This window comes from Anastrepha ludens, chromosome 2 (assembly GCF_028408465.1).
Source record: "Anastrepha ludens isolate Willacy chromosome 2, idAnaLude1.1, whole genome shotgun sequence".
Classification (NCBI taxonomy): Eukaryota; Metazoa; Arthropoda; class Insecta; order Diptera; family Tephritidae; genus Anastrepha; species Anastrepha ludens.
Window position 1 is genome coordinate 94,037,348 of NC_071498.1, and position 26,230 is coordinate 94,063,577.

The 26,230-nt window shown below is 36.7% G+C and overlaps 1 protein-coding gene across 10 annotated transcripts in view; it reads right to left on the bottom strand.

The window, feature by feature from the left end:
• LOC128854779 (microtubule-associated protein tau) overlaps positions 1 to 26,230 on the bottom strand; it is a 68,610-nt gene that overhangs the window by 25,222 nt on the left and 17,158 nt on the right. For 9 of the 10 annotated variants that reach the window (XR_008453646.1, XM_054089176.1, XM_054089173.1 and 6 more), the window contains exons 2-3: positions 8,504 to 9,362; positions 8,264 to 8,307 (exon numbers count right to left, since the gene is read on the bottom strand). Coding sequence is in view for 9 of the 10 variants with exons in the window: in XM_054089176.1 (XP_053945151.1) it covers positions 8,264 to 8,307; positions 8,504 to 9,362 (903 nt within the window). In the remaining variant the exon portion in view is untranslated. Of the gene's footprint in view, positions 1 to 8,263; positions 8,308 to 8,503; positions 9,363 to 20,912; positions 21,021 to 26,230 lie in introns of those variants that run through there. The other variant, XM_054089169.1, reaches the window with a different exon arrangement.

Below are 26,230 nucleotides of genomic sequence, written 5' to 3' on the forward strand. Positions count from 1 at the left end.
ATGCATTTCCCGAGCGCCTAATATCCCGTTTTGGCGATTTGCACTGGCCAGCAAGATCGCCTGATTTGAACGCTCCAGACTTCGTTTTGTGGGGCTTTTTGAAGTCGCGGGTTTATGTCAACAAGCCTCAGACTCTTGCAGCTCTTAAAGACAATATCCGTCAAGAATGTGAGGACCTATCGCCGGAAGTTTTGGCCAAAGTGATGGAAAATGGCATAAAAAGGGCTCAAATGGCAATCAACTGTGGCGGCGGCCATTTACATGACATCATATTCTCGACTTGATGTAAAAAAATTAAAAGACCAAATAAAAATAATCCACAAGAAGAATCAAAGTTTTTCATTTTTTTTTTAATTACAGCCAAAAAACATCGCAAGGTTACTTTTGCGCCACCTGTTACTTTAGTTGAACGATCACCATATTTGACTCTTTTAACTCCGCACTATGGACGCATTAATTAGTTCTGCAAATCAAAGATGGATTTAAAGGCTTGGACAGCGTTAACACCTGTCCAAGAGTATTATAAAGTTGAGTAGACTTCAAATTAGGACCTTAGTAGGGGCCCTCACAGGACATTACCTCATAGGAAATCATGCAAGGAGATTGGGCGTTTACTCGCATGATTTCTATCGTAGCTGCAAAAATGAGGAGGAGTTGGAAACAATTCAACACCTTTTTTGCACATGCCCAGCTCTAGCCAGAAGCAGGAACCGATATTTAAGATCCTGCTTCTTAACGAATATATGTAGATAATCTAAACACTTTAGGTATCAACAACTTTTTATGCTTTATAAAAAGCTCAGGATGGTTCACTATGGAAAGGGAAATGTAGCCCAGCCTCCGGGGCTCACAGCGGACCCATTTAGTGGTCTAAGTGGCGTCGTTGTCTCTATGTGTGATGCGGCTGCCAAGCCTAACCTAACTCCGCACCCCTTCTGAGTATTCAATAAACTAAAATAATCCCTTCGGCGACAGAGTTTCGAGCCCATGGAAAAGATGCGACGTTTGCCCTTGCGAAAATTTAAGATCATTTCAAAAACAGATTTCAACAATTTTTTCAACAGTTTGAGAATATTGTAGCAAATTAATTATTGACTGCTATTCATTTGGAGAGTGAGTGAGATTTGGAGGTATTAAATAAGATTGTAAAAAACCTCTTTCACGATAATCGATGTTCATCACTTTTGTTTGCAGTTGTAGTAACTGTACTCAGGAATATAGGAGAATATCTGCAGGAAATAAAGGGTCTATTAAAAGTGACGCCTAGATTTCAGGAGTGAATAATTCCTAGACGGTACATTTTTTATGTCATCTTCGCCAACTGTCAAGTAGATAGATGTACAATTTTTCACAATAATTAAACACCTTAATTATTGAAACTTATTATGAAAATGGTCGAACTTTAGGAACAACATATTGCAAAATTCTTGATTATTTTGGTGGAAATAATCGTTTGAATGAGTCTCGACAATTCAAAGATTGATTAAAAATTTCAAGAAACTCATTCTGTCGAGGATAGAAAATGTAGAGTGAATCAGCCAACAACGATTCCAAAGCTGAAACACAACATTCGAATCGAGATTGCTCAATGCGATTCTTTGAAAACTTTAATTATCGCATGGTAGCCTGTAGCCGTGCTTAAGACAGACATTTAAATGATGTAACTTTTCACATACGAGGTTTGTTGAAAAAATAAGATGATTTTTCAAATTTCGCGGGCTACGCACATTCGACTTTCGTTTATTATTATTTTTTTTATGTTGGTACTCGTCTCGAAGATATGTTCACGGTTTTAGCAATATATCATGTTTAGTTTATTTGTGAGGGGCATAAAGAAGTCGTGACGTGTTCGTCGATTTTCTGCTTTTAAACCCGTCTTTTGAAAGACCCTTTATTACCAAGCAGTTTTATTTATTTATATAGAACTGTGGTCAGAGCTGATTGGCTGAAATAGCAAATAACAAAATCGAGTTAAAGGAAATAACCGACAAGTATCGATTCAGTATAATAATAATAACAATAAACCCAAAGATTGCCCTTCTCCCACGCAACCCACACGAAAGGCACAGATCGCACGACACACAGATTTTGTTTGTTTTAGCGCTAGTCAAAGAAAGCCAGAAATTAAGTTAAGTGTTTAGACGTAAAACTGTTCAGCTACAGAAAAAAGTCTTCAGCTGAATAAAATGTAATATTAGAGGCAGGATACAATATTTTTTACAAATTAGTCTTACTTCTCCTTCTATTCCACCATGCTAGCTGGTGCACGAACAAAAATCGTGATTCGTATTTCTTGTGGTATTAATTTATATAAACAAATCCAACTTTTTGATGTTGGAAAAATAAAATAGAGCAAAGCCCTTTTAAATTTTCTTTGGGGTTAAGCTTAAAAACAGATCACTCTCTCAATCACCATCGGAAGTAACTCTGATTGTTTTTTAAGCTTCACCAGGGGAGTGACGTTACACCTGGCTAGAGTCAGTGCATCAGCGCACCACAGCTAGTTAAATTGAAATTTTTTCTGTAGTAAAACTAATTTAGCTGCGAAAAAGTTACTGATATCTGATCAATTAGTGGCATATGAGCTATATCGCACAGACTACCGACCTCGAATACCTTATAGTTTGATTGTTGGGTATATAACCCACAAAATTTAACGGTTTTATCTGTCTAAATGAAGGAGTTATATTGCGAAACCATGTATCTGAACAATAATGAAAGTTTAGATTGGAATTTAGGACTGGGATTTTCTAGCGCATGAGAGCTATTATGAAGAGAACCCTGTTTGGACTTTTTAGCTACAGGTCAGACAAACGCTTGAAGTGTAATAATTTTTTTAATTTTTAAATTAATTAAACTTGTTTTTTATATTGTTTATATTTTATAATATCTCTGGTTAAAAAATGTGAACTTTTGATGAAAATTTGTTGAATTTTTTTAATTTGCAGAAAGTTGGAAAATTGGATATACATATATGCGTTCTGCAACAGAATTAACTATATTTTCATTAAAACTTATTAAAATTAAATAACAAACAAGTAAACTATCAAAACTTGTTCTCTCAAAGACAAGTCCGAAGAAAAAACAATGCTAGAAATCTGAATCTTTAAGGGGGTATTCTAGTCTAGAAATTTGAAAAAATTGAAAATTTTTTTTTTCAAAATTTGATAGTTTAACTATTCAAAAATATCTCCCTAAAAGGATTTTTCAAAATTCAAATTATTTCCGAAGCTACAACTATTTTAGTGACGCGACAGCTGGACTGGTTTGAGCGGTCGGCGAACTTTAAACGTGTTTTTCTCGAAACTACTTCTTTCGATACGGTCGGCACGATATCTCAAGTTCTAATCAACCGATTTGCTTGAAATTTGTCATGAATATTCCTTAAATATATCTCTATCGTATGAAGCTCGAAAAACTGGAAATTTTTTAATATGTGTAAACAATTCGAGAAAGCTTAAAAATTAGAGAAAAATCGACCTCAATTTTTTGAGTAGCCGCCATTTTATGGAAAAATTTTTTTTTCCGTTTTTTCTGGTTCATACGATAATGACATTCATATTAATTAAGAATTTGTATTTTTTTTTTTTTTCAGATGACTACAAGGGTAGAAATCGTGACGCCGGGGACACTGCCTTTTTTTCCCCCCTTCCACTTCAAGGACGCATAACTCCATGAAAATTTATTTTTTTTTTCAAATTTATTTTGTGTGCTCCTAATATATGAATAAATAAATGATAAAAAAATGTATCGTAAAAATATCAATAGCTTTTTTTTTATTCATCGTCAAAAAATGCTCGAAATTCGGGCTTCTAGACTAGAATACCCCTTAAGGAAAGGTGCTGACTACAATAAAATCTATACTATAAAGGTGAATGTCTGTATGTTGTCCGCGCATCACTACGAAACGACAACACCAAATGACGTAAACATTTTTATACATTCATATTTTTACCCAATGAAAGTTATAGGCATGTTTTTATGATGGAACACCCCTTCCATAGCCCCCAGGCGCACCACTCTCATTCGTCACTAATAATCGAATATTTGCTTAAATTTAATCTAAAAAATCTTAGTTTTTCCTATATCCCACTATTTATAGCACACTCTAGACTTCATAATTCACATACACTGTGGGCAAAAAGTAAGGTGAATTTGGTTGTAAAATGAAAAATCTTTATTTATTCTTGTAAATCAATTTTATCCCCTTCAAAATAATCCCCTCTTGATGAAATACACTTATGCTAACGATTTTCCCATTTCCGGTATAGCCATCAGCACCTTCTCCGATTCAGCTTTTATCTCCTCAATCGACTCGAAACGCGTTCCCCGGAGTGGTCTCTTGAGTTTTGGGAATAGCCAGAAGTCACACGGAGCCAAATCAGGCGAATACGGTGGTTGCGGAACGATATGCGTGGAATTTTTGGCGAAATGGTCACGAAGAACGAGTGCAGTGCGAAACGGTGCATTATCGTGATGCAAAAACCAAGAGTTATTGGCCCATAATTCTGGTCTTTTTAGACGAATTGCTTCACGCAAACGACGCATAACGCTCAAATAATATTCCTTATTAACAGTTTGGCCAGGTGGAAGGAATTCATAGTGCACCACACCACGAAAATCGAAAAAACTGTCATCATGACCTTTATTTTTGAACGACTTTGACGTGCTCTTTTCGGTTTGGCTTCGCCTTTAGCACGATATTCGCTTGATTGGTCGGTTGTTTCAGGGTCGTAAGCATAAATCCAAGTCGCATATCCCGTAATGATGCATTTGAGCTTGTCCTGATAGTCTGAAAGCATTGTTTCACACACATCAACGCGACGACTTTTTTCCAAGAAATTGAGAGTTTTCGGTACCAAACGAGATTTGACTTTTCGTAGGCCCAAATGGTCTTTCAAAATTGTTTTCACAGATCCTTCTGATATTCCGATCATATCAGTAAGGTCTTTAACAGTCAACCGACGATTTTTGAGCACTAACTCCTTCACTTTATTGACGTGTTGGTCATCTGTTGACGTCGATGGTCGTCCGGAGCGCTCCAAGTCATCAACACGTTCTCGACCCTCTTTGAAGTCTTTGTACCATTTATAAACATTTTTCTGCGACATGGTCGAATCACCAAATGCCTTCTGCAACATGCTAAATGTTTACGCAGCCGAAATTTCATTCCGCAAACAAAATTTGATGGCACTTCTCTGCTCAATCAAATCAGACATTGTAAAAATCGAAAAATGCACTCTTGGTCGTTTGGTAAACACAAGCGTAAATATATTACTGATAATGACATTCACATGAAAGTTGGCCCAGATGTTATTATTAAAAAAATAACTAGAGCGAAATTTTAATCCCGCGAAGTTTGACAAATAAATTCACCTTACTGTTCAACTATGACCCAAATGCAAAGTTCAAAAACGGTTTGAGATAGAAAATTGATAAAAATAATTTTGCTTGATACTTTTCTGATTGGTTGTTGTAATTCTTTTATATACATATCCTAAATCCCTCAAAACAACTCCTACGCGAGCGGGGCCGCGGGTTAAAGCTAGTTTAATTATAATTTAAAATTATACAGAAAACAGAAAATCCAAAGGCAAAAGTGAAAGAATGAAAGTTGGAATTGAAATTATGACCGACTCTTGCGAGACTCTGTTGGATGCATCGAGATGTATGATGGAACCTATGTCAAAATAGACTCTAGAAAATTAGCAGGTCTGTAGTACCAGAAATAGAAAGTAGGTACTGTGGATGGGTCAGTATTATGCATACATAAAAGTTGAAAAAAATTAGGAGAAGATTCCAATTTCCTAATTTGTATTTATGTATCGTTCAAGAACAGTGGATATATTCCATGCTCTCTGAGAGGTTGTTAACCGCTGGAGAGAACAGTGGCGAACTAATCACCCTCAAGGGCACGCAAGGTCTGTGCGCTAACATCGGATAAATTCCTAAAAAGGCTCTGCACGAAAGTCTTTCCAATAAAGTTAAATGTCTAGGAGTAATCTTGGATAAGAAGTTGACTTGGAAGACACACGTTTCACTGAAGGTGAATCGCGCATTAAGGATTTTTCAGCAATGCCGCAGAGCCTTTGGTAAAACCTGGGGTCTGAGACCTGCTGTGGTCCTATGCATATACACATGAGCACTTATCAGACTAATCATCACTTACGCCTCTGTGGTCTGGTGGCGACGGACCATGGTGAAGTCCACACTCCGGGAGCTATACAGGCTCCAAAGAAGTGTATGTTTATGCATTACGGGTGACATGAGTACAATCTCCGACGATGCTCTAAATGCTATGATTGATTTGATCCCCTTGGGTCTTAAGATAAAACAGGAAGCAATAAAAGCAATGTGTACAATCCATAAATATGGTTTCTGACACGAAGACGGAACTTCGGAACACAAAGAAATCTTTAAGATGCTATCTGAGCATCTATCGAGACATCTCCTCCTTGACTACCTACCTTCTTTCCAGAGCCACCAAATCTCTTCGTGCTCCTTGGCTCGACCCATTCAAATTTGAATTTCAATTTATTTACATGACGGAAACTATGTCGGCCGAAGTTTACAAAAATGAGTACCTTAATTGCGACTACCTTATACCATCCTATAAAAAGCACAATCTTTCAGGAATGTTTTTGCCTCGGTTTGGCTACTGTGTCCCTTCATTTTGGCTCTTTTTTTTTTAAAAAAAAATACGTCAGTTATGTGTCAAAATACGAGAACCCGCCAAACGCTCCAGAATTGAATCCAATATATTAGACCGATATTAGGCTGTTGGGAAACAAAATCAAGGGATGGGTAAGCTACTGGTAATCTTAAAGAGTTCAAAAAAAGAGCAGTCTCAAAACAAGCGATACGGTACGATCACAAAATGGCGTGTGTAGAACTTGGTGAGAGTGATAAAACGAGATTTCGGCAGAATTCAACTAGCGCTTATAAAACTGGGTACTTTATTAGCAAAACAAAGTGTGAAATTTTTCATTGAAAAAATAACAGGTTCTTTAGAGTACATTGAAAAATACTGAATTATGAATTATGACTCAAAGGAACTAAGCCATTTAGAATTTGTTTCACATTTTTTACAGAATGTCTACAAAAAGAAATATGGTATTATAATGAAGAATTAGGACCTCTACATGCAACAGTACAGCCCTCGTAATATTAAAACAAGGATTAATAAAAAATATACATATATAGGTACATAATTCAAAAATTTTAGAAGCAAAATAAAGATTTCCATCACTCAAAATATTTCTTTTTTACTTAGTAAAAAATTTATTCAAAAACAAATTTGTGATGTATTAATTTTGCATCTCCTTATATAATTCCTTCATATCTTGTCTGTAGGCATTCTGACTCCTAGGCCCATATTTTCAATATGGAAGGCCCCTTTTTATGATACCTTTGAACAAACGAGCGCTTCCTGATTCAACAAAATTCTGGAATCGAATGGAATTGTGGGTGGTCGGAAAATTTATTCCAAACACTCGGGCGATATTGCCCTTTGCACCTAAGATCAAGTGATGCATAGGTTATAAAGGATGGGGAGGGATAGAAATTTATTACTCTTCAGCAAACTTTCAAGCTTTATGAGGAATCTTACCAGTTTCTCAAGGGAAGAGAAAGTCGTAAATTCTCAATACATTTGATACTTTGTTAGGTCCTTTTAGGAAACACTTTGTTGTTTTGCAGATGTTGGTACTACCTTGATATAACCTACCGCTACCGCTATATTTGGCCCAATTTGGCTTCGATCCAATTTAACACTCTAAGTAACCGCTTTCCGTCAATTAGTTGCCTCAAACCTCAAAGTATTTCGGCATCCACATGAGTTTAAGTTCATTACGTCAGAGTTTAGCCTCAACTTACATATCTTCAGTTTTGGAGCCGTCGGTGTATGAAGTTCCTACCGAATTTAACAAGCGATTATCTAAATCTCTCAAATATTAGCTTGTAAGAAAACTAATGACATATTTTCTTCCAAAGAAATTCCAAGTATCAGTTTATCAACAACAGTGGGTCTTGCTCTGACAACCTTTTAAACAAGAAACTCCAATTTTAAATGTATTTAAATATCGTCGTTATTGTAAATACTTATTTAATTGCACATTGGGTTAAACTCAAATTAATAATTTTTTAATTAATCAAACATATTTCTTGATAATTACGTTAACAGAATTTGGTGGTACTAGCTGATATTTCTATAAAAATACCAATACGACGACGAAAGCGTGTTTATGCTCATAAATTCACTCACCTTCTCCTGAGTTGACTCATCAACGCCACTGTCATTGTCACCTTCTGCAATGAAATGGAAGCGTTATTATTTATTGAATTAATAGAGTGAGAAAACGAAATAAAAGTTAGTTTCAATACTTGCAAAATTCCATCACAAAGAAAATTTCATATCCAATAAATAATTCTACACTAATATATAAACATAAACGTGCAAAAGTACATAGCCAAATACGGTTATTAAACTATGTCTTATTCTTACTGGGAACACCACTTTTCTGCTTCTTCTCATTCCCTTCGCCGCTGCGTAATATTTCATGTATGTCCGACAATGATTTCACGCCATTCGCATTCACCTCAGCTATGGACGGGAGCGTCTCGCCCATACCAAATGCGTCTTTGAACGAATCCGATTTATCTACCGTCAGCGCTGGTCCCATAGGATCTTCGTTTACACCCAATGTTTTACGCGGTGTTATCGCTTGACCCATTACCACATCGTCGTCATCTTCGTTGTAATTCGAACCAGCTGAAGGTGGACGTGGTGGTAACTGTTGTTGTATTTGTTGTGGGGGCGATTGTTGACGTTGTTGCTGATGCGGCTGCTGTTGGTGTTGCAACTGCTGCGGCAGCGGCTGTAGAAGTTGTTGTTGTTGTTGGTAAGGTGGACGTTGCGGTGGTTGTGCGCCCACTTGTGGAGCGCCAGGTGGACGTACAAATGGCGGGCGCGCAGGAGGATTACCAGGATAGGGATTTTGTGGACGATTACCTGGCATTTGTTGACCCGGTGTTGTGGCAGACCATGGATATGCACCAGGTGGACGCGGTTGGCCTTGCCCTGGTGGGCTCATTGGACCACCATTTCCGACAAACGGACGCATTTGCACATTTTGTAATGGTGGCGGCGGAGGACGCTGCCCGCCACCTGGACCCCCTGGACCCATCAGTAGATTTCCTCTGCTGTCTGTGTTACGCAAAGGTGGTGGCATTGGTCTTGGCGGAGGACCGCCGGGCACTCCGCCCATATTCATAGGAGCGCGTGGTGGCCCGGCCATCGGACGAGGTGGCGGCATGCCTGCACTGGGAAATGGAGGGCGGGGTCCAGTAACGGTTGGTCGCATCTGCTTATTCATGATTAAAATTGATTTTAGTTGGAGGCAAGAAAAATTACACATTAACAAACCTACATATCACTAGCCTACTGTACTTATATATGTTTATATGAAAAAAGTTACGATTATGTTCCCAACCAACGAAAACCAAATGTGTCTTGCTATGAAATCGTGTAAGACACCTGGTTAATTCCAGCCCAGATAACGCGGTATGTCGCTGTATAGAAATTTTTGGGTTTATTTGTAAATATTTATGCGCAAGTAAAAATATGTAAATATGTATAGCTTTCTATGTATTTACTCTACTCGCTGAATTTGTTTATATTTTAATGGTATCGTATTTCGTGATTTTGTTCAGCGACATTCCGGAAAAGAGTAGCAGATTTGACCTAAATAATGAAATTCAGTTGTAATCAGAGCTGAACGAAAGGCTACAAATCGCTTATTGATTCAACAAATTCTGACTTTTATATTCCCGCATAGCTACATACATACATACATATGTATGTAAAAGTAAACGAATATTGTCGTTATTTGTTGAATAAGAAATGTATTGCCCAAAATACAAATTAGAATATATTTGCAATACCGCAAGTCCTAGTGTTTGATGACAAAAGTGATTGTAAGTAGCATTTCTCTAAACCCTATGCCAACGCAAATCAACGTCTGCTAGAACAAGATTTTTACTTGTACAATGATAAATGCCTTCAATATTTCTTCAGCTGCTTGTAACATAGTAGGGAACTTTATTGCCTAATTTGAATAACAGATTACTATATCAATAGCAACTCTCGGTGCAAAGTATCCATTTTGGCTTTCTTATGATTTATGTGCATAAATCTAGTAATTTATGAATTTTAAATGAGATTCATATAAATATATACAGTCTGTCTAAAAGTACGTTCACATATGCATTAATTACCAATAAATCCGCCAAATTAATATACCCGTTCACATATGGCAGTTTACCTGCAAAATTGACAATCAACTGTCAAGACTGCTTTGAAAGGGTTTCCTTTATAGAAATTGATTTGGTGGAATATTTTGGAGTTTTTGGTTTGTTATTATTAGCGATATGAAGAAAGGACAAGGAGAAGGAATAGCTAATTTATCTGCGGAATTGGCTGCTAATAATAAACAGTTGGAGGAAATCCGTACACGACGTTTACTTAGGTTTATAATCTCAGATTTTGGGAGAGAAATTTTGTATGGGAAATCTCGCTTTTTAATTACGGATTAGGAGTTATGCTGAAAACAGTGAACACCGTAAAAGCAGCCCCGATTCAGCTGTTCCGATCAAACTAATGAGAACCCCATGTAAATGAAAAGTTCCTTCCTTCCGTATCGTAGTACCGTAGATTTTATTTCACGATGTTTAAAAAAATCCCGTAATACCGACTCAGCTGATTGCTCTCTCACCACACAGTGTTGCCAAGCAGTACATTTCGAAATCATTTACAAAATAAGCTTAGAAAAATGATAATTTTTGTTAAAATAGCTTAAAAATACTGTTGAATAATGTTAATTATAGATAAATGAACTATTTGCATTTGTTGGTTTTTGGCTTTGGTTTATTAAACAATGAAAAATTGTAACTGATAACGCGGATGTGTGAAAAAGTGTGGCAAAAATATCAATGGCAACATTGTGTAGATACAACCAAACACATACACACACAAACCGATGTATTGTATAAATATGTAATTAAAAGAACGCAGTTGTAGTCGGGGGTGAGTGTTTGTGCACGGTAAGGGACTGCGATAAGGGATTCCGTGCGGTGTTCACTGTTTTCAGCATAGATGACTAGATGTGAAACTCTTTTTCTCGTGAGAGCGCTGAAAAATATGCATTTTTTATAACATTTTCCAATATTGCCACACCGGTAGAAACATGAATTGGGTATTTTTCAACCAAAGGTCTGGAATTTTTAGTTTCCACACCACCATTGAGGTTAGTATTTAGTGTGCGGTTGCCCAATAGCCTTATATCACTCGTAAACACCTACATATACTAAAAATAAACACAATCCGTATGAAATATGTGCATAAATAAGCCAAAAATTTAAAAATTTATATGTAAATGAAATTATTTAAAACTGATATACATAAGTAATTTAATAATAATAAAGTTATGAACCCAAAAAACATGAGTTATAATTAAAAACATGACTTATTGCGATTCTTTAATATAACACAGAAAGTGGGTAACAAAAAAAAAAATTCTCAAACAACGAACAGAATAAGTTAAAGCAGATTACCTTTAATTTTTGTAAAATATCTCAAACACAAATTCAGTTCCCTTACGTACGCTTTTCAACCATAGAATATTTACGTAGATACAAATTTACATAAACCAGCACACAGTTTTCAATAAAATTACATTATGTACATAAGACTAATTAAAAGTAGAAGTCGAAAAGGATATAACGAGCTTTGGATTCTACAAACTCACTTCAATTCAAATTATTCCATTTCAATTGAATTAATTTTAAGACAAATAATTATAAACATTTCAACACGTCATTTCTCCAATTAGCAAAAACGAACTGTTTTCGTCTGTTATTTTTGGCGCGTTTCTTCTGGCAGTCTGCCATTTCGCCTATCAGCTGTTCAAAATCCCATAATGTGTGAGTGCTGCCAAATTTTGAAACGTCCTCATGGGCGCGATCTCTCTCAAAATGAAGAAGTTTCACATCTTATTATCTATGGTTTTCAGCATAAAGCACGAAAGAGTCATCTACTTATATGTGAACGTATTATAATAGAAGCGTGGCCAGCAAAATTCAAACCTAGACTTTCGTTACAAAAAACATGTAAATGCTGCTAAATGTAATGTATATTTTTTCGCAAAACACGTTGTGCATTTTGTAAAAAACTTAGAAAACGTGCAAAATGAGCTTCGCGTATGAAAAACGATTAGAAACAGTGTTCCTATGTAAACACACGAAAGGTCTAAAAATGTTACGTGCATCTGCAACGAAATATTAGAAAAAGTCAAAGATTCGAGGACGTGTACTTGCAAAAGAACTAAAATTCCGGAGCACATTGAAAAAACCGCTGCTCTCATTATTCTTCTGTTCTTGATTGGCGCGATAACTGCTTTCGCGATTTTGGCCGAGTTTAACAAAGCGCGCTGACAAAGTGAAGTACCTAGGACTTATCCTTGACAGAGGTCTTACGTGGAAGCTAAACATTGAGGAGAGAATTAGGAAGGCAACAGTCGCCTTGTATGGTTGCAGGGGCGCTATCAGAAAACGATGGGACCTCTCGCCTAAAGTCACTTTTTGGCTTTATAGCACGATTATAAAACCAATCTTGCTATACGGAGTCCTTGTCTGGTGGAACTCGCTAGAAAGGATGGAATCAGTTAAGAAGCTGGAGAGGGTACGAAGGTCTGTCCTCATTGGAATCAGTGGCGTTGCACGCGCCGTAATCAGACTAAGGTGTTCAGGCCATAAGCTAGACTTAAGTTACGGACACTCTAGCATTCTTAAAAATGTTAAGTTCATCCCCATGGTGCTGGATCACTGTACACCCATGCTAGGTCCGGGCGGACCTTTCTCTACTCATATTCCCTCAAGGGAGGAGTGAGCGGTGTGCAACATTTGTTGGCTAGGCATGGTAAACATGTTCACGGATAGCTCGAAGTTGGACGGAAGGGTAGGTGGGGGAGTTTTCTGTAAGGAGCTTCCCATCAAACTTATATTCAGGCTTCCGGACCACTGTAATGTTTTCCAAGCGGAGGTATCCGCAATTAAGGAAACTATGGATTGGATGCTTACCTCGGTAATTACCGTTAAAGAAGTAAATATTTACTCCGATAGCCAAGCGGCAATGAGGGCCTTGGGCTCCTTGTTTGTGCTTTCGAGATTGGTCGGGGAATGTCTGGCTTCTCTCTCGATTGCATCCGAGTACTTCGACATCAGGCTCATTTGGGTTCCCGGTCACAGCGGCATAGAGGGCAACTGCTGGGCCGATGAGCTGGCTAGACAGGGAAATTTGGAGACGTTTTCGTCGCAAAATGAGAGGATTGGGGTTCCCTTAAGAACCTGTGGTCAGCTCCTGAAAAAATGGGCCTCGAGTCAACTCAGCGGGCGCTGGGCTAGTGCGCAAACGTGCAAGGTCGCGAGATCCTTCTGACCACGGGTAGATCGGGGACGCTCAAGGGAACTCCTAAGGCTAACAAAGCCCCAGCTCTCAAATTTGGTGGGTATCCTTACCGGGCATTGTCCGTTAGGTGTCCATGCGGTGAGACTTGTGATTGCCTCAAGTCCGTTCTGCAGAAGCTGTCTTGAGGACGAGGTGGAATCATCTCAACACCTTCTTCTCAGCTGTCCTGCTCTCGTCTGGCAAAGATTTAGACACCTGGGCTCTCATTTTCTTGCTACGCCTGCGGATATAGCGTGTCCAAATATCTCCAATTTCGTGAAGTTCATCAGTAGCTTGTTGCGGCTAATTACGAACGCAAATCAGAAACCGTCGGCGCCGTCATAAAATGCATGGCCATCATCGTCGCTAATCCCAAGGCTCCTTTTTCCTTCCCTTCTCCCTTCTTCTCTCCCCTGTATGGTATCACAATGGACGAATTTTAAATATTCGTCCAAGTGTTCCCTAAGCTAGGGCAGCCATTTAACCTAACCTAACCTAACAAAGCGCGCCAGTCGTTTCTTTCTCGTGCTAACCGGCGCCAGTTCGACACACCAAGTGAAGCTAAGTCCTTCTCCAACATAGAAGAGGCCTTCCTCTCCCTCTACTACCACCCGGTACTGCTTCGAATACTTTAAAAGTCGTTTGTATTCATTCGGACGACATGACCCAGCCAACGTAGCCGCTGAATCCTTATTCGCTGCGCTATGTCTATGTCGTCGTAAAGCTCATACAGCTCATCGTTCCATCGTCTGCGAAATTCGCCATCGCCAACGTGCAAAGATCCAAAAATCTTCCGCAGATCACTTCTGCTAATTTGCTCGCATTATAACACATTGAAAAAATACTTGCATAGGCCAAGACAAATTCAGAACGGAATTGGACAAACGTAATATTCACTCAAAAATCTTCCTTTCGGGCGAATAATTGCATACGTCGGTCCTGGTGTAACACTTATAATCGACAACTTCAACGAACTTTTAATCATGCAGTTAAAGTTTATGTTAGGTTGTTCAGTTTTGATGAAGTAAATCTACCAAAAGGCCGACAGCTGCGAAGATGTTTGAAAGAACTAGCCAAGGGTGGATTTTACAAGAAGACAGCAAACCCAAGTATAGAAGCTGAAGGTGTGTAGAGTGGAAACAGCCAAATGCAATTGAAATGTTGGATTGGCCTTCACACTCGCCTTATGCCAACCTTATAGAAATGTTTGGGCAATAGCTAAGCAAAAACTCAAAGAGAAAGAATATGACGGTCAAACAGTTATCATGGCAAATTCGGCTGATTTGGAGCCGATTATAGCTAATGGTCATGGTTAAACGTTTTTTTGTTTTGAATATTTTGCTTTTAATAAATATTATAAACCTATAAAATGTCAGTTTGTTAGAATTGAATTCGTCAAATAGTTTCTAAGTTATGGCGGTCACGCTTCTATTATACCGACTGTAATTATTCGATTTCGACAGTTATTGTAGCGAATCATCACGCCTGTAAGTATGCAAACAACTGCGCTGTTTACTTACCATTCTATGTATTTGCCTGGCACATATCCGCAACTCTCAAACGACTTATGGAATGGTAAGTTTAAAATGTACACTGTGTGCATACAGTATTAACACAATAATAAATTATATGCCCATATTTACTAAAAATATTTTTTACTAAACCTTTCATTAATTTTCCATCTTCAAAGATTTTGATAAATACTATCGACTTAGCTATCGACGCCACTTTCGAATATTTGTTAGTGGGGATGTATATCCCCTCTCAAGAAAGCTCCAGATCAGATGGCTGAGGTTTTGTAAAAAACTCTTATATGTGGATGAATCCTAAGCGAAGAAGTAGTAGCAGGGTTGGGCAGGGTTTAGCGATAGCGAAAAATTGCTTTGACCACACCCCAATACTTAGCAGGGACCCAAAGTAAAAGATACAGTTCAGAAAGTCTTCTATATAATCACCTGCAAAGTGGTAAAACAATTTTCTATAATTACAAATCAATAAAAAAATAAATTAAACTCTTGCAGAAAAAAAGAAATATTCTTACTAAAATATTCCTATTCTTACAAGGTGAAGCCCAAAATAAACATGATTGACAATTCTGACAACTTCGAGTTTATTTATTCAAAATAGTCCCCTCTGGCCTTGATGCTCTGTTTTGCGCGACCTAAAAGCTTTTCGAAAGAGTGTTTCAGGCCATTGACGGCAATGTTCTTCAGGATGTCAGTAGAACCCTTTTGGATGGCCTCTACGGACGCAAAACCTTTTCCTTTCACGACCAAATGCAATTTTCTGAATAGAATTTTCCGGTAGAAGGCTCAGGGAGCCATATCAGGCGAATGCGGTGAGTGATTAATGGTTAAAATGCGATTTCTAGTCAAAAAAGCAGTCACAAGATGATGCATTTTCTGAGTTTTTACTTTAAACTTTAACCCTTTTTTCAGAACGTGATTTTAATCACCTATATATTCTCTTTGCGATGCCCTGCGTCTCCAATACTAAACGTAAATTATTGGAGGTTGAATTAGTTTTAAAGGTTTTTTTCGAAGATTTGGGGCTTTATTGTGAAAAAAACGGTACAAAATATTTTATTCGAAGTATTGGCCATCGCTAGCTACAACTTTCGCCCATCTTTCGGGCAATTTCCGGATGCCGTTTCTCCAAAATTCTGGCCGCTGCTTGGCTATCCATGACTCAACCCATATTTTGGTAGCCTCGTACGAGGAGAACCGCTGGTCCGCCAAATCGAGACTCATATGCCGGAACAAATGATAATCGGAGGGAGCTATGTCTGGACTATACGGCGGGTGGGGTAACACTTCCCAGCCAAGCGTTCCAAGGTATTTTTTGACAGGTTGAGCAACATGCGGCCGAGCGTTGTCATGTTGCAAAATAACCTTGTCGTACCTTTTTACCGTTTCCGGCCGTTTTTCTTTCAATGCCCGGCTTAAACGCATCAATTGCAGTCGGTAACGATCCCCCGTGATTGTTTCGCCCGGTTGGAGCAGCTCAAAATATACGACGCCGACCTGATCCCACCAAATGCAGAGCATGATTTTCTTGCCGTGAATATTCTGCTTGGCCGTCGACGTTGATGCGTGGCCGGGCAAACCCCATGATTTTTTGCGTTTTGGGTTATCGTAGTGGATCCATTTTTCGTCGCCAGTCACCACCCCATGCAAAAAACCCTTCCGATTTTGTCGCTCGATCAGCAATTCGCACGTAAAAAGTCGCCGTTCGACGTCGCGCAGCTTCAACTCGTACGGGACTCAATGTCCTTGCTTTTGGATCATTTCCATCGCTTTTAGACGCTTGCAAACGGTTGATTTATCAACGCCCAATGATTCAGCAAGCTCTTCTTGGGTTTGGCACGAGTCCTCGTTTACCAATTCCCCCAATTCCGCGTCCTCGAACTTTTTGGGCTGGCCAAGACGCTCCTTGTCTTCGGTGTGAAAATCACCACTTTTGAATCGTCGAAACCAGTACTCACATGTTGAAATCGACGGAGTATGGTCTGGGTAGGCCTCCTGCAGCAATTCACGGGCTTGGGCTGTATTTTTTTTTCAAATTGAAGCAGAAAAGCAAAGCTTCCCGCAAATTGCGTTTCGACGGCACGAAAGTTGACATACTCGGAACACGAAAACACTGCGTTGTTTATACTTCAGCGAAATGACAGATACTGATAAACAAAGCCTAGGGATGAGGCTTTGTCATGAATATATATTCAGTATTGCCAACGCGATAAAGTGATAAATAGCGCCATCTGTGTGTCACCTTTACAACTAATTCAACCTCCCATAAAATTAAGAGTCATGTTTCTTTATACTGCCGAGTAAATTTTCTTTTTCATGTAGATACATAGCTATTTTCTCTCTCTCTCTCGTTTTAGCTAGAAACTAGTTTTAACATATCCATGATTGGCAAATTTTTGAAAACTGATTCTAAGTCAGAATTTGGTTTTAACTAAATATTTGTTCACGTTGGACTATGACTAAAGCCATTGAGTTTTTGTTGTGAAAGAAGAAATATAAATCAAATGGCAAATATTGCTTACAAACTTACAAGAAATCGAAATTAATCACTATGCTCGAGCGAAAAAATAATAATCGGAAGCTAAGTATTATTCTTGAGTTAATAAATAAAAACCGAATAATAATCATTACTCTTGACCAAGCGCCTTAAAATCGAGATGAAATCTTTATTCATGAGCAGAAACACAATAATAAAAATATAATCAATGCTTTTAACTAAATTATTTATTAAATATGCTTAAAAACGTATACATCAGATAATAATAATTTTATGTTGGTAAGTACTTTTTTACTTAAAATGGTTAAGATCTCTGCTAAAAAAATTCTCAAGTAACCACATAATTGTTTGTATTCAAAAACTCTGAAAATTTATATGCATTTACTTGATATAAATCCTTTTGATTGGTTACAGAGCATACTAATCAAAACACCAAAAAAAGGATCGTCAACTGATTGCAGTAACTGGAGGGGAATCATGCTACTTGGCTCGACATTGAAAGTCTTCTGCAAAATTTTGCTTAACCGCATACAAGATAAGGTTGAAAAAACACTCCGGAAGGAACAAACTGGTTTTCGTTCCACGCATTCATGTATTGACCGTATTGTTTCCCTAAGAATCATTATTGAACAAATGAATGAAATGCAACAACCGTAGATTTTCAAAAACGCACTCGACTATGTGAAGCACGAAAGCTTATTCAATCACTAGATCGAAAAGGCATAGCAGAGAAACTTTGTAATCTGATAAAGGCACAGTATTCAAACTTCAAATGTAAAGTAATGCATGAAGCAATGCTCCCAGTACCAATCGAAGTAGTTACAGGCGTCAGACAAGGATGCAGTGTTTGAGTGTAATTGACGAAGGCTTATACAATGCAATTGACAAAAATCCCCGGATTAAATACTCAACAGGATTAAACAAAGCCAAAGCAACCTTTGCAATGCTCAAAAAAGTGTGTTACTCCAAGCAGCTTACGGAGAAAACGAAAATATGCATTTTTAATTCTAATATCAAACCGGTCTTTGTGTATGGTTGAGAATCCTGGTCAGCATCAGTGGAGTTTGTGTTTAAATTGCAAACGTTTGTAAATCGATGCCTCCGCACAATAATACGCGCTTGGTGGCCAGAAATTTGGATAGCGAATGCTGAATTGCACAGAAGGCGCAATCAAGTTACAATCGACGTCGAAATCCGTGGGCATGAATTGGACGCACCCTTAGAAAACCAGCCCAAGAAATACCAACGATGGCCTTAGAATGGAATCCATAAGGGTATAGACGCAGGGGAAGACTAAGAGGATCCTGGCGATGCTGCTTGCATGACGAAGTAGCTCGCAGCGATCTCACCTGGACTCAATTGAGGCAAAATGCAAGCGTTAGAAATATGTGGAAATCATTAAATTTGGCACTATGCGCAACATAATCGGGGATTAAACAAATAATAATAATAATACTTTATACATTCCATTAAATTTTTCTTTGGATGACTTTTACTAGCTGGTGCTCGACACCAATAGAGAGTTATATTCCAATTACTAAAATCGCTACTTCAGCATAAGCATTCCAAGTCTATTGAGGGCATAAAAATAAATTTGCGGAAGGTGTTGCTGATGCACAAAAATGTATACGATTTTTAAATGTTCGTCACTTAAAATTACTCAAAGTATTGTATTTACACAGGAGTATATGAGAAGGGTAGTCGAAACTTACTAATTAAAGTTTTTTTTCTCTATAAGTGGGGATCACTTGGCTTTGTAATATTTCTTCACTTTAGCGTGTTATTTTTAGCCCTTCACTGGGCAGGTCATAGATTTTGAATTTGCTGGCTGGGAACGCTAAAAGGATATAATAAAGGGTGCCTCAAAATGATCTGCCAAATTAATTTAATAAGCAAATAAATAGTGTTATTATTTAAAAAGTACGAATAACTATATTGGTATATTACAAATATTAAGGCTATAAGAAATAAGACTTAGGTGCGAATATTCGTGAAACACCAAAATGAATAAAAAAAATTGTTTTCTAATAGGGTCGCCCCTCGACAGGCAATGGCAAACCTCGAGGGTATTTCTGCCTTGAAAAAGCTTCTCATAAAAAGTATCTGCCGTTCGACTCAAAACTGTAGGACGTCCCTGCATTTGTGGTAAAACATAAAGACGCACACCACAAATAAAATGAGTGGCCAAACAAACAATAACAGACTTAAACGCTAATTCCTTATATGTATATGTGCATTTGTAATGGGTGCATAATTTAAATAACTTGATTTAAAAATTTGAACATGCAATGGAAAGTAAAAACGCTAAACCCTTTAGGAAATATTGAAGCTTATCCGTTCCAGTAGAATCCGGACAATGAACATACCAAATGTGCCATAAGATGGGAGTAGCCCGTTAAAATCAAGACATTGCATAGCAAATCGAACAAATCTACATTGAACTCTTTCGAGGGTGGCACAAAATTACCCCCTCTATTAGAAGATGGTAACACTTGTAAACTGAAGTATACAAACATACAAGCAATAAAGGTTAAAGTAAAGATTTCCATCAATGCAGGTCTGTTTTTTTTTGTATTTAGTAGAAAAAGTGATTCAAAAGCTAAATTGAATGATTAAGGATAAGGATGATAAGGTTCATTAAAGTCTCGCTCCTACTGTCGTAGAAAGGCTAAGTTGGACTTTAGCAAAAATGAAACTAATGTAAAAGCAAAATCCTAAGTAAAAAGCAGTCCTGAATCCGAAAATTAGTATACCGCGGAAAAACAAGCATTAGAAATGGTATAAGTATAGGCAATCGGATTTGGAACGTTACGGGAGATCATGTGAAGCGATTATTTGCTTGTATTACACCACTCGGATAGTTTGTTGAATATGGTTAAATAAATGAGTGAAATGAAATGAAATATTCAAGGTTTTGGTGCTACATTAAAAGGCCGTAAATTGTGATAGAAAAAGACATCATAATTTTTTTTAGTTAAATTTACTTTTAATTTAATTTTAAATTAAAGCTAGCGAAATTGCCTGATCTCAATTTTCAATGATTAGTACGCTATATTTAGAAATTTTTTAAATATCAGATCACTATGCGACACCCAGTACATATAAACATACATATGTAGGGTCTGCCAAGACCTAGACGGCACCTGTTTTTATGGCATCTTTGATATCTGTCAAGTTGACAGTTTTACAATATTTCACGATAGAACAACGCATTAAAATTATAGAAACTTATTACGAAAATGGTCGAACTTTAGAAACCACCAAATTTTGTACATATTTAATTTTAAAACTACATCTGGACGCATCTTTTGAAAGACCCTTTATATAATATAGATGCCTGAACAATTGCTTTGTAAGACGTGATTTTACATACTACTGCTATACTTACCGCTTCTGCATCACCCATTCTTGTTCACAATCAACTAAATTAAGAGCTTAATTTTTATATTTAATTTATTTCGTTACTTAAATTCACTGCTGCGTTTTAATTATTTACTACTTATTTCAACGTATCAAACCATTCGTTACTGCTACTATATGAGTTTTGTTATTTAGCGTCAGGATTTTATTTATTTGTTTGTACCAAGTGTCTGCGACAACTCCGACACTTTGAGATCGAAACGCACTCACTCACTTAAAGTTTCGTTGAACAGAGGAAATATACAAAAGCAAAAAACAAAAAAAATAAGTCATTTAATAGTTAAAAATACAATAAAACGGCTTTATTTCCCGTATTTACCTATAAAAAGTAATGTTTCAAAATGAAACCAGGTCAGTCGGCGTAATGACTCTATTTGAAATTCTTTCAAATGCTTCTAAGCATTCACAAACATATAAATTTCTCATCACAAACAAATAACTCAACCGTCTCAAGGTATTTATAGACCACAAAAGCACTTTTTTGTTTTTATATTTACATACCTAAATCAACCTAAGGACCTACTAATAGCAATTATACATACATATGTATGTAAGTATGCATAGTTAGAAAGAGAAAGTGGTTGTACGTATCTTGCACGTATTTACTGCCATTTCTGACCACGAGTGCTCAGTGAGCAGCCAAGCAATCAAGCCTTCGCTGATTTGCGTATTCTAATGCCCTGTTTAACACTTTCAATATTGTTTGCCATTTGGCTTTTAATCTAGAGGCTTTTATGCAAAACACTTCCCTTTTATGTACCCTTTTCACGTTGTTGCAGTTCACGTTGACAATAAAGTTGAAAGTTGAAACTATTGAAACTTCAAAAAACTTTGCTATTGCTAATTTGCATGCGATTTTCTATTTGAAGCGATTGAACAAGAATGCGCAATCACAGCCACTGCCGTCGCCGTCACCGCCTCTGTTACTGTCACCGTGTTTGATGCGCGCAAAACCCTTTGGATTGGATCTATGAATGTAAACACTTGTATGTGAGCATCTAACTGGCTTGTACGATCGTATGACTGTAATTGTTTGTGTTGTGGTTTTTTGTAGGGGTATCTAATACAGCCACAAATGGCTGACGGGTACGAAATGCACGAATAATTTCAGTTTGCGGTAAAGTTTTCGACGCCATTGTTGCGGCAATCGACATTGATTGCTATCGATGGCGCTGTGCTGGTGGTGTACAGTGGTGCTGTTGGTTGGTCGAATATGAACAAAAAATTAAGGTAAAAGAAATAAAATTGGAAGACTGCAAGGAATGAAAGGCTGCACATTTTTCATAGATATGAATGACTATGGCGGCCGCCGTAGTCGAATGGGTTGGTGCGTGACTATCATTCGGAATTCACAGAGAGAACATAGGTTCGAGTCTCCGTGAAATACCAAAATTAAAAAAAACAACATTTTTCTAATCAAATAGGAAATTAATTGATAGAAAATTTTGAAGATAAAAAATTATAATAAAAATGTTTAGTGACAGTAAAATTTTTCTTTCACGCCGAAAGATAGGGAAAGTAAAACGTTTATTGAGCTAATTATTTAGTGCACTCTCCCCAACCCCGATCACTGAGGTATGAGTTTTGGATTTTCTAAATATTAAAAGTTGTTTCGCAGTTTATAAATATGTATGTATATCCCAAGTTGGCCATATATATATTTCATTCTTTTATTCTTGCGTTGAACATAGGGTCCCAAGTATTCAAATTAACAGCAATGTCTTATAACCTTACTTTCAGAAGCTGGCAATTTTAATGAGTTGACAAATATTTTTTGTTTTGTTATAAGTCAAAAACTCAAACTCAAGATTTGAAAGAGCTGCTATCCCTTTACTTCAATTGCAGTTTTATTTTTCCAAGTGGAGCTAATAACTACTTGCATGAAACTACTGCAGAAACTACTTCTGATGAAAATATATGGATAAAATGAAAAATTATGTGCTTCTCAGTGAAATACCAAAACTCGGTTTTTATTAAAATTTAATTTAAAAAAAATTATTTAATATACAATAGATCATTTGTTGGGTGACAAAGTATTCAAAATTCCTATTACATAAACCTTTTGACCTAAGCATGTGTGGAAATCAAACAAATATTTTTTCTACATTTAAATAACTTGCAAATATTTCAGCAAGGTGAATTCATTTAAGGTAACCACAATGCTGATTTTTAATATTTTTTTTTTTTTGAATGTGTTGAACGTTAACACGTTGAGTGCCACCATACAACAAAAAAAAATGGGGTTCGTCCGGCCACGATTTTTTTTTACATAATACAATAGAATATTTGAATTTTTGAATAGGCCATATGATGCCACATTGGTCTCATACCCATAGGCCAAGCAGCATAAACAATGCAATGGCTCTGGTATGGCGTGAATACACTACTACTAATAGCCTCTATGAAGCAGCTGCATCAGCACAAACCGAAATCTCACACATTATACCGTGAAACCAAGTGTCACCACGAGGCCTGAAAGTCCCTTCGCACTGTGAGACCAACCTGGACTCACATGGCACTCAGCGTGTTAAAGAAACATTGTTTTTTTTGTTGCTTATGTGTTTTTGTTGTTGTTTATTTACATTCTGATTGAAATTTAGACATTTTTGCCACTAAATGCATGTAAATTCTATTTGTGGTACTACTATCACCTTGTTTGGATTTACCTAGAAATTCAAGTAAAACACAATTTCCTTCAGTAAAACCTCAGTACTAAATTTTTCTGATTGTTTGGAAGAAAATTTCGTGCTACACAGCTAGAAAAGTAAACCATCTAATTTGTGAGTATCAAATGATTGACTATTCGCTTGCTATAAAGTAAGTAAATTAACTATTTTGAAGTAAGTAGACAATCAGTTTATCTAGTTTCTTGAGCGAATTTTTCCAACAAAAGTCCTAACTCCCATCTGAATATTACTAAGAACTATAGGACTCCTTTAGAACTGTAGAATAATCTGCTACAACCGATTAAATGAGGCATAATGGACTAAATAGTTAACTTGTCAATGGAATGTTGTGATTCCAGCTAAAAGTGTTGTCCAAAACAAACTATAGACATTGCCAGCCTCTAACGGAAAACCATTGCCCATATTTGGGGTATTCACAAGAATGTCGCTAAATGTCGAATTGTCGTATGGCGTAAACTTTAAATGGCAAAAATATATTTAGAGTTTTTGCAAGGGATTGTATACAAGAACATATGTCATGTTATGACAATTAAAAATACTTGAGATTTTAAGGCGCCTTGGCATTTATTTAACCATTAAAACCTTTAGGGCATAAGACAATAAGAGACTTACGTTACCTTGTGAGCAACCTAATTGATTTTCCCCAATTCTGAGGATACGTAGATATCTACTTCCTAGACTTATTTTCACTCTCATACTTATAATCTAAAATCTTATGTAATTAGAGAGTTCTCTCCACAAAAAAATGGTTTATAGAAATGAGAAGTAAAATAAACTCTACATAAATATATTATTTGTTCCGATAAATATGAAACTCAATATTATGAAATTTCAACCCCATATTTGTAGTTGCGGTAGGAAGAACAACCACTTAAAAAGAGAGGTAATTTTGATTACATACAATAGAATGTATCTCCCTATAGAGCAATTCCATATCAAGTAATAAAAGCATTTTGGACATTGCTTGAGTGAAAATATTTTGAAAACAAAAATTATAAATTTAAGATCTATTCAATGTTAAAAAACTTCAGATAGTTTTTTTAAATAAAATATAATTTATATATATATAAACATTTTGTTTTTTTTTTTGATAAAACATTTTTTTCCTTGTTCGAAATCTTTGGAAAGTAAATTTTTTTATACAATATATTTTTTTTTCTTATTTTTTATTAATTGCTGAGACTATGCTTAGCCGCCGCCGTAGCCAAATGGGTTAGTGCATGACTACCATTCGGAATTCACAGTGAGTGAAACACTAAAATGAAGAAACAGTTTTTTCTAATAGTGGTCGCCCCTCGGCAAACATTCGAGTGTATTTCTGCCATGAAAAAGCTCCTCATAAAAATATCTGCCGTTCGGAGTCGGCTTGAAACTGTAGGTCCCTTCATTTGTTGAACAACATCAAGACGCACACCACAAATAGGAGGACGAGCTCGGCCAAACAACCGAAAAGAGTGTACGCGCGATTATACTATATATACCTACATACATATATAAGCTTAGAAATCTCTGCAATCTTCTTAGTTTTGAAAAAAAATTTTGTAAACGATGTTGAGAATGTTTTTATGAAAATTTATTTATTTTATTTAAATTCAAATACGCAAGTTAAATATAAAAAAATGTACAGCCAAACAAGAAGTTAGTCTCAAAATGGTACTGGAGTTTAATTATTTTTACTTTAAAGTTTCTGATTTATATATATTTTAGTGTCCAAAAACGTTATTCATTCTTTCTTTACTAACGCTTCAGTTATAAATTAAGAATTTTTATGCACCCTGATCGCAAAACGATACACTGTGAAATAGCTATGCCTTATTTGGGAATTCCAGCAATATTTCGTGTGAGAGCGCGCTATTAGAACAAATTATTGAAAAAACTAATTTCGAACACAATTAAAATTTTCGGCAGGGTGCATACCAAATAGTTGCAGTTAAGTCATCAAGTTTTAAGTAATAAAATTTCTTCAATAATAAAGTAGTATTAAATGTTTATATTATAAAAGCCACTAATACGTCCATATAGTATATAAATATTATATTCATTATTATTTATTTTTATAGATATTTTTATGTAGCCTCCAAAGCAGGTGTAAAATGGTAACAGTGTCCAGCTTAAATTGTAATTTTATTGATTTTTCATGCATCCACAGCAGGGCATTAACACTTGACGCCAGCCAGGATAATGCACTTTAACCCAGTGAAGGGTCAGTCTGCACTCATAGCAAAGTATTTTTAACAAACATCTTCAACTATTTCGCACAACACGCGATTTACACAAAAAATATATGTATCACGAAAAACCTTGTTTAAGCTGTGCAGCTGTAAACTTTGCATTGAATATTTAAAATTTGTAGCAAAAAAAATTTCCTATTTCACCAAAACATTCACAAAATACACGAAACTGCATCAAACAAAACAGAACTTGTGAATGAACGCTTTACTTTATTTGCCAGAGAGTATCAATTTCGATAGGCAAACAATCAACTGTTAAACGCGAACGCTCAGACACGACTATTCATGCGATTGGCAAAGGAATGGAATTTCTTAGAAATTTGTTTTGATTTTTTCGTTTGCGCTTCGAGCGGCTCGATGTAAGTTGG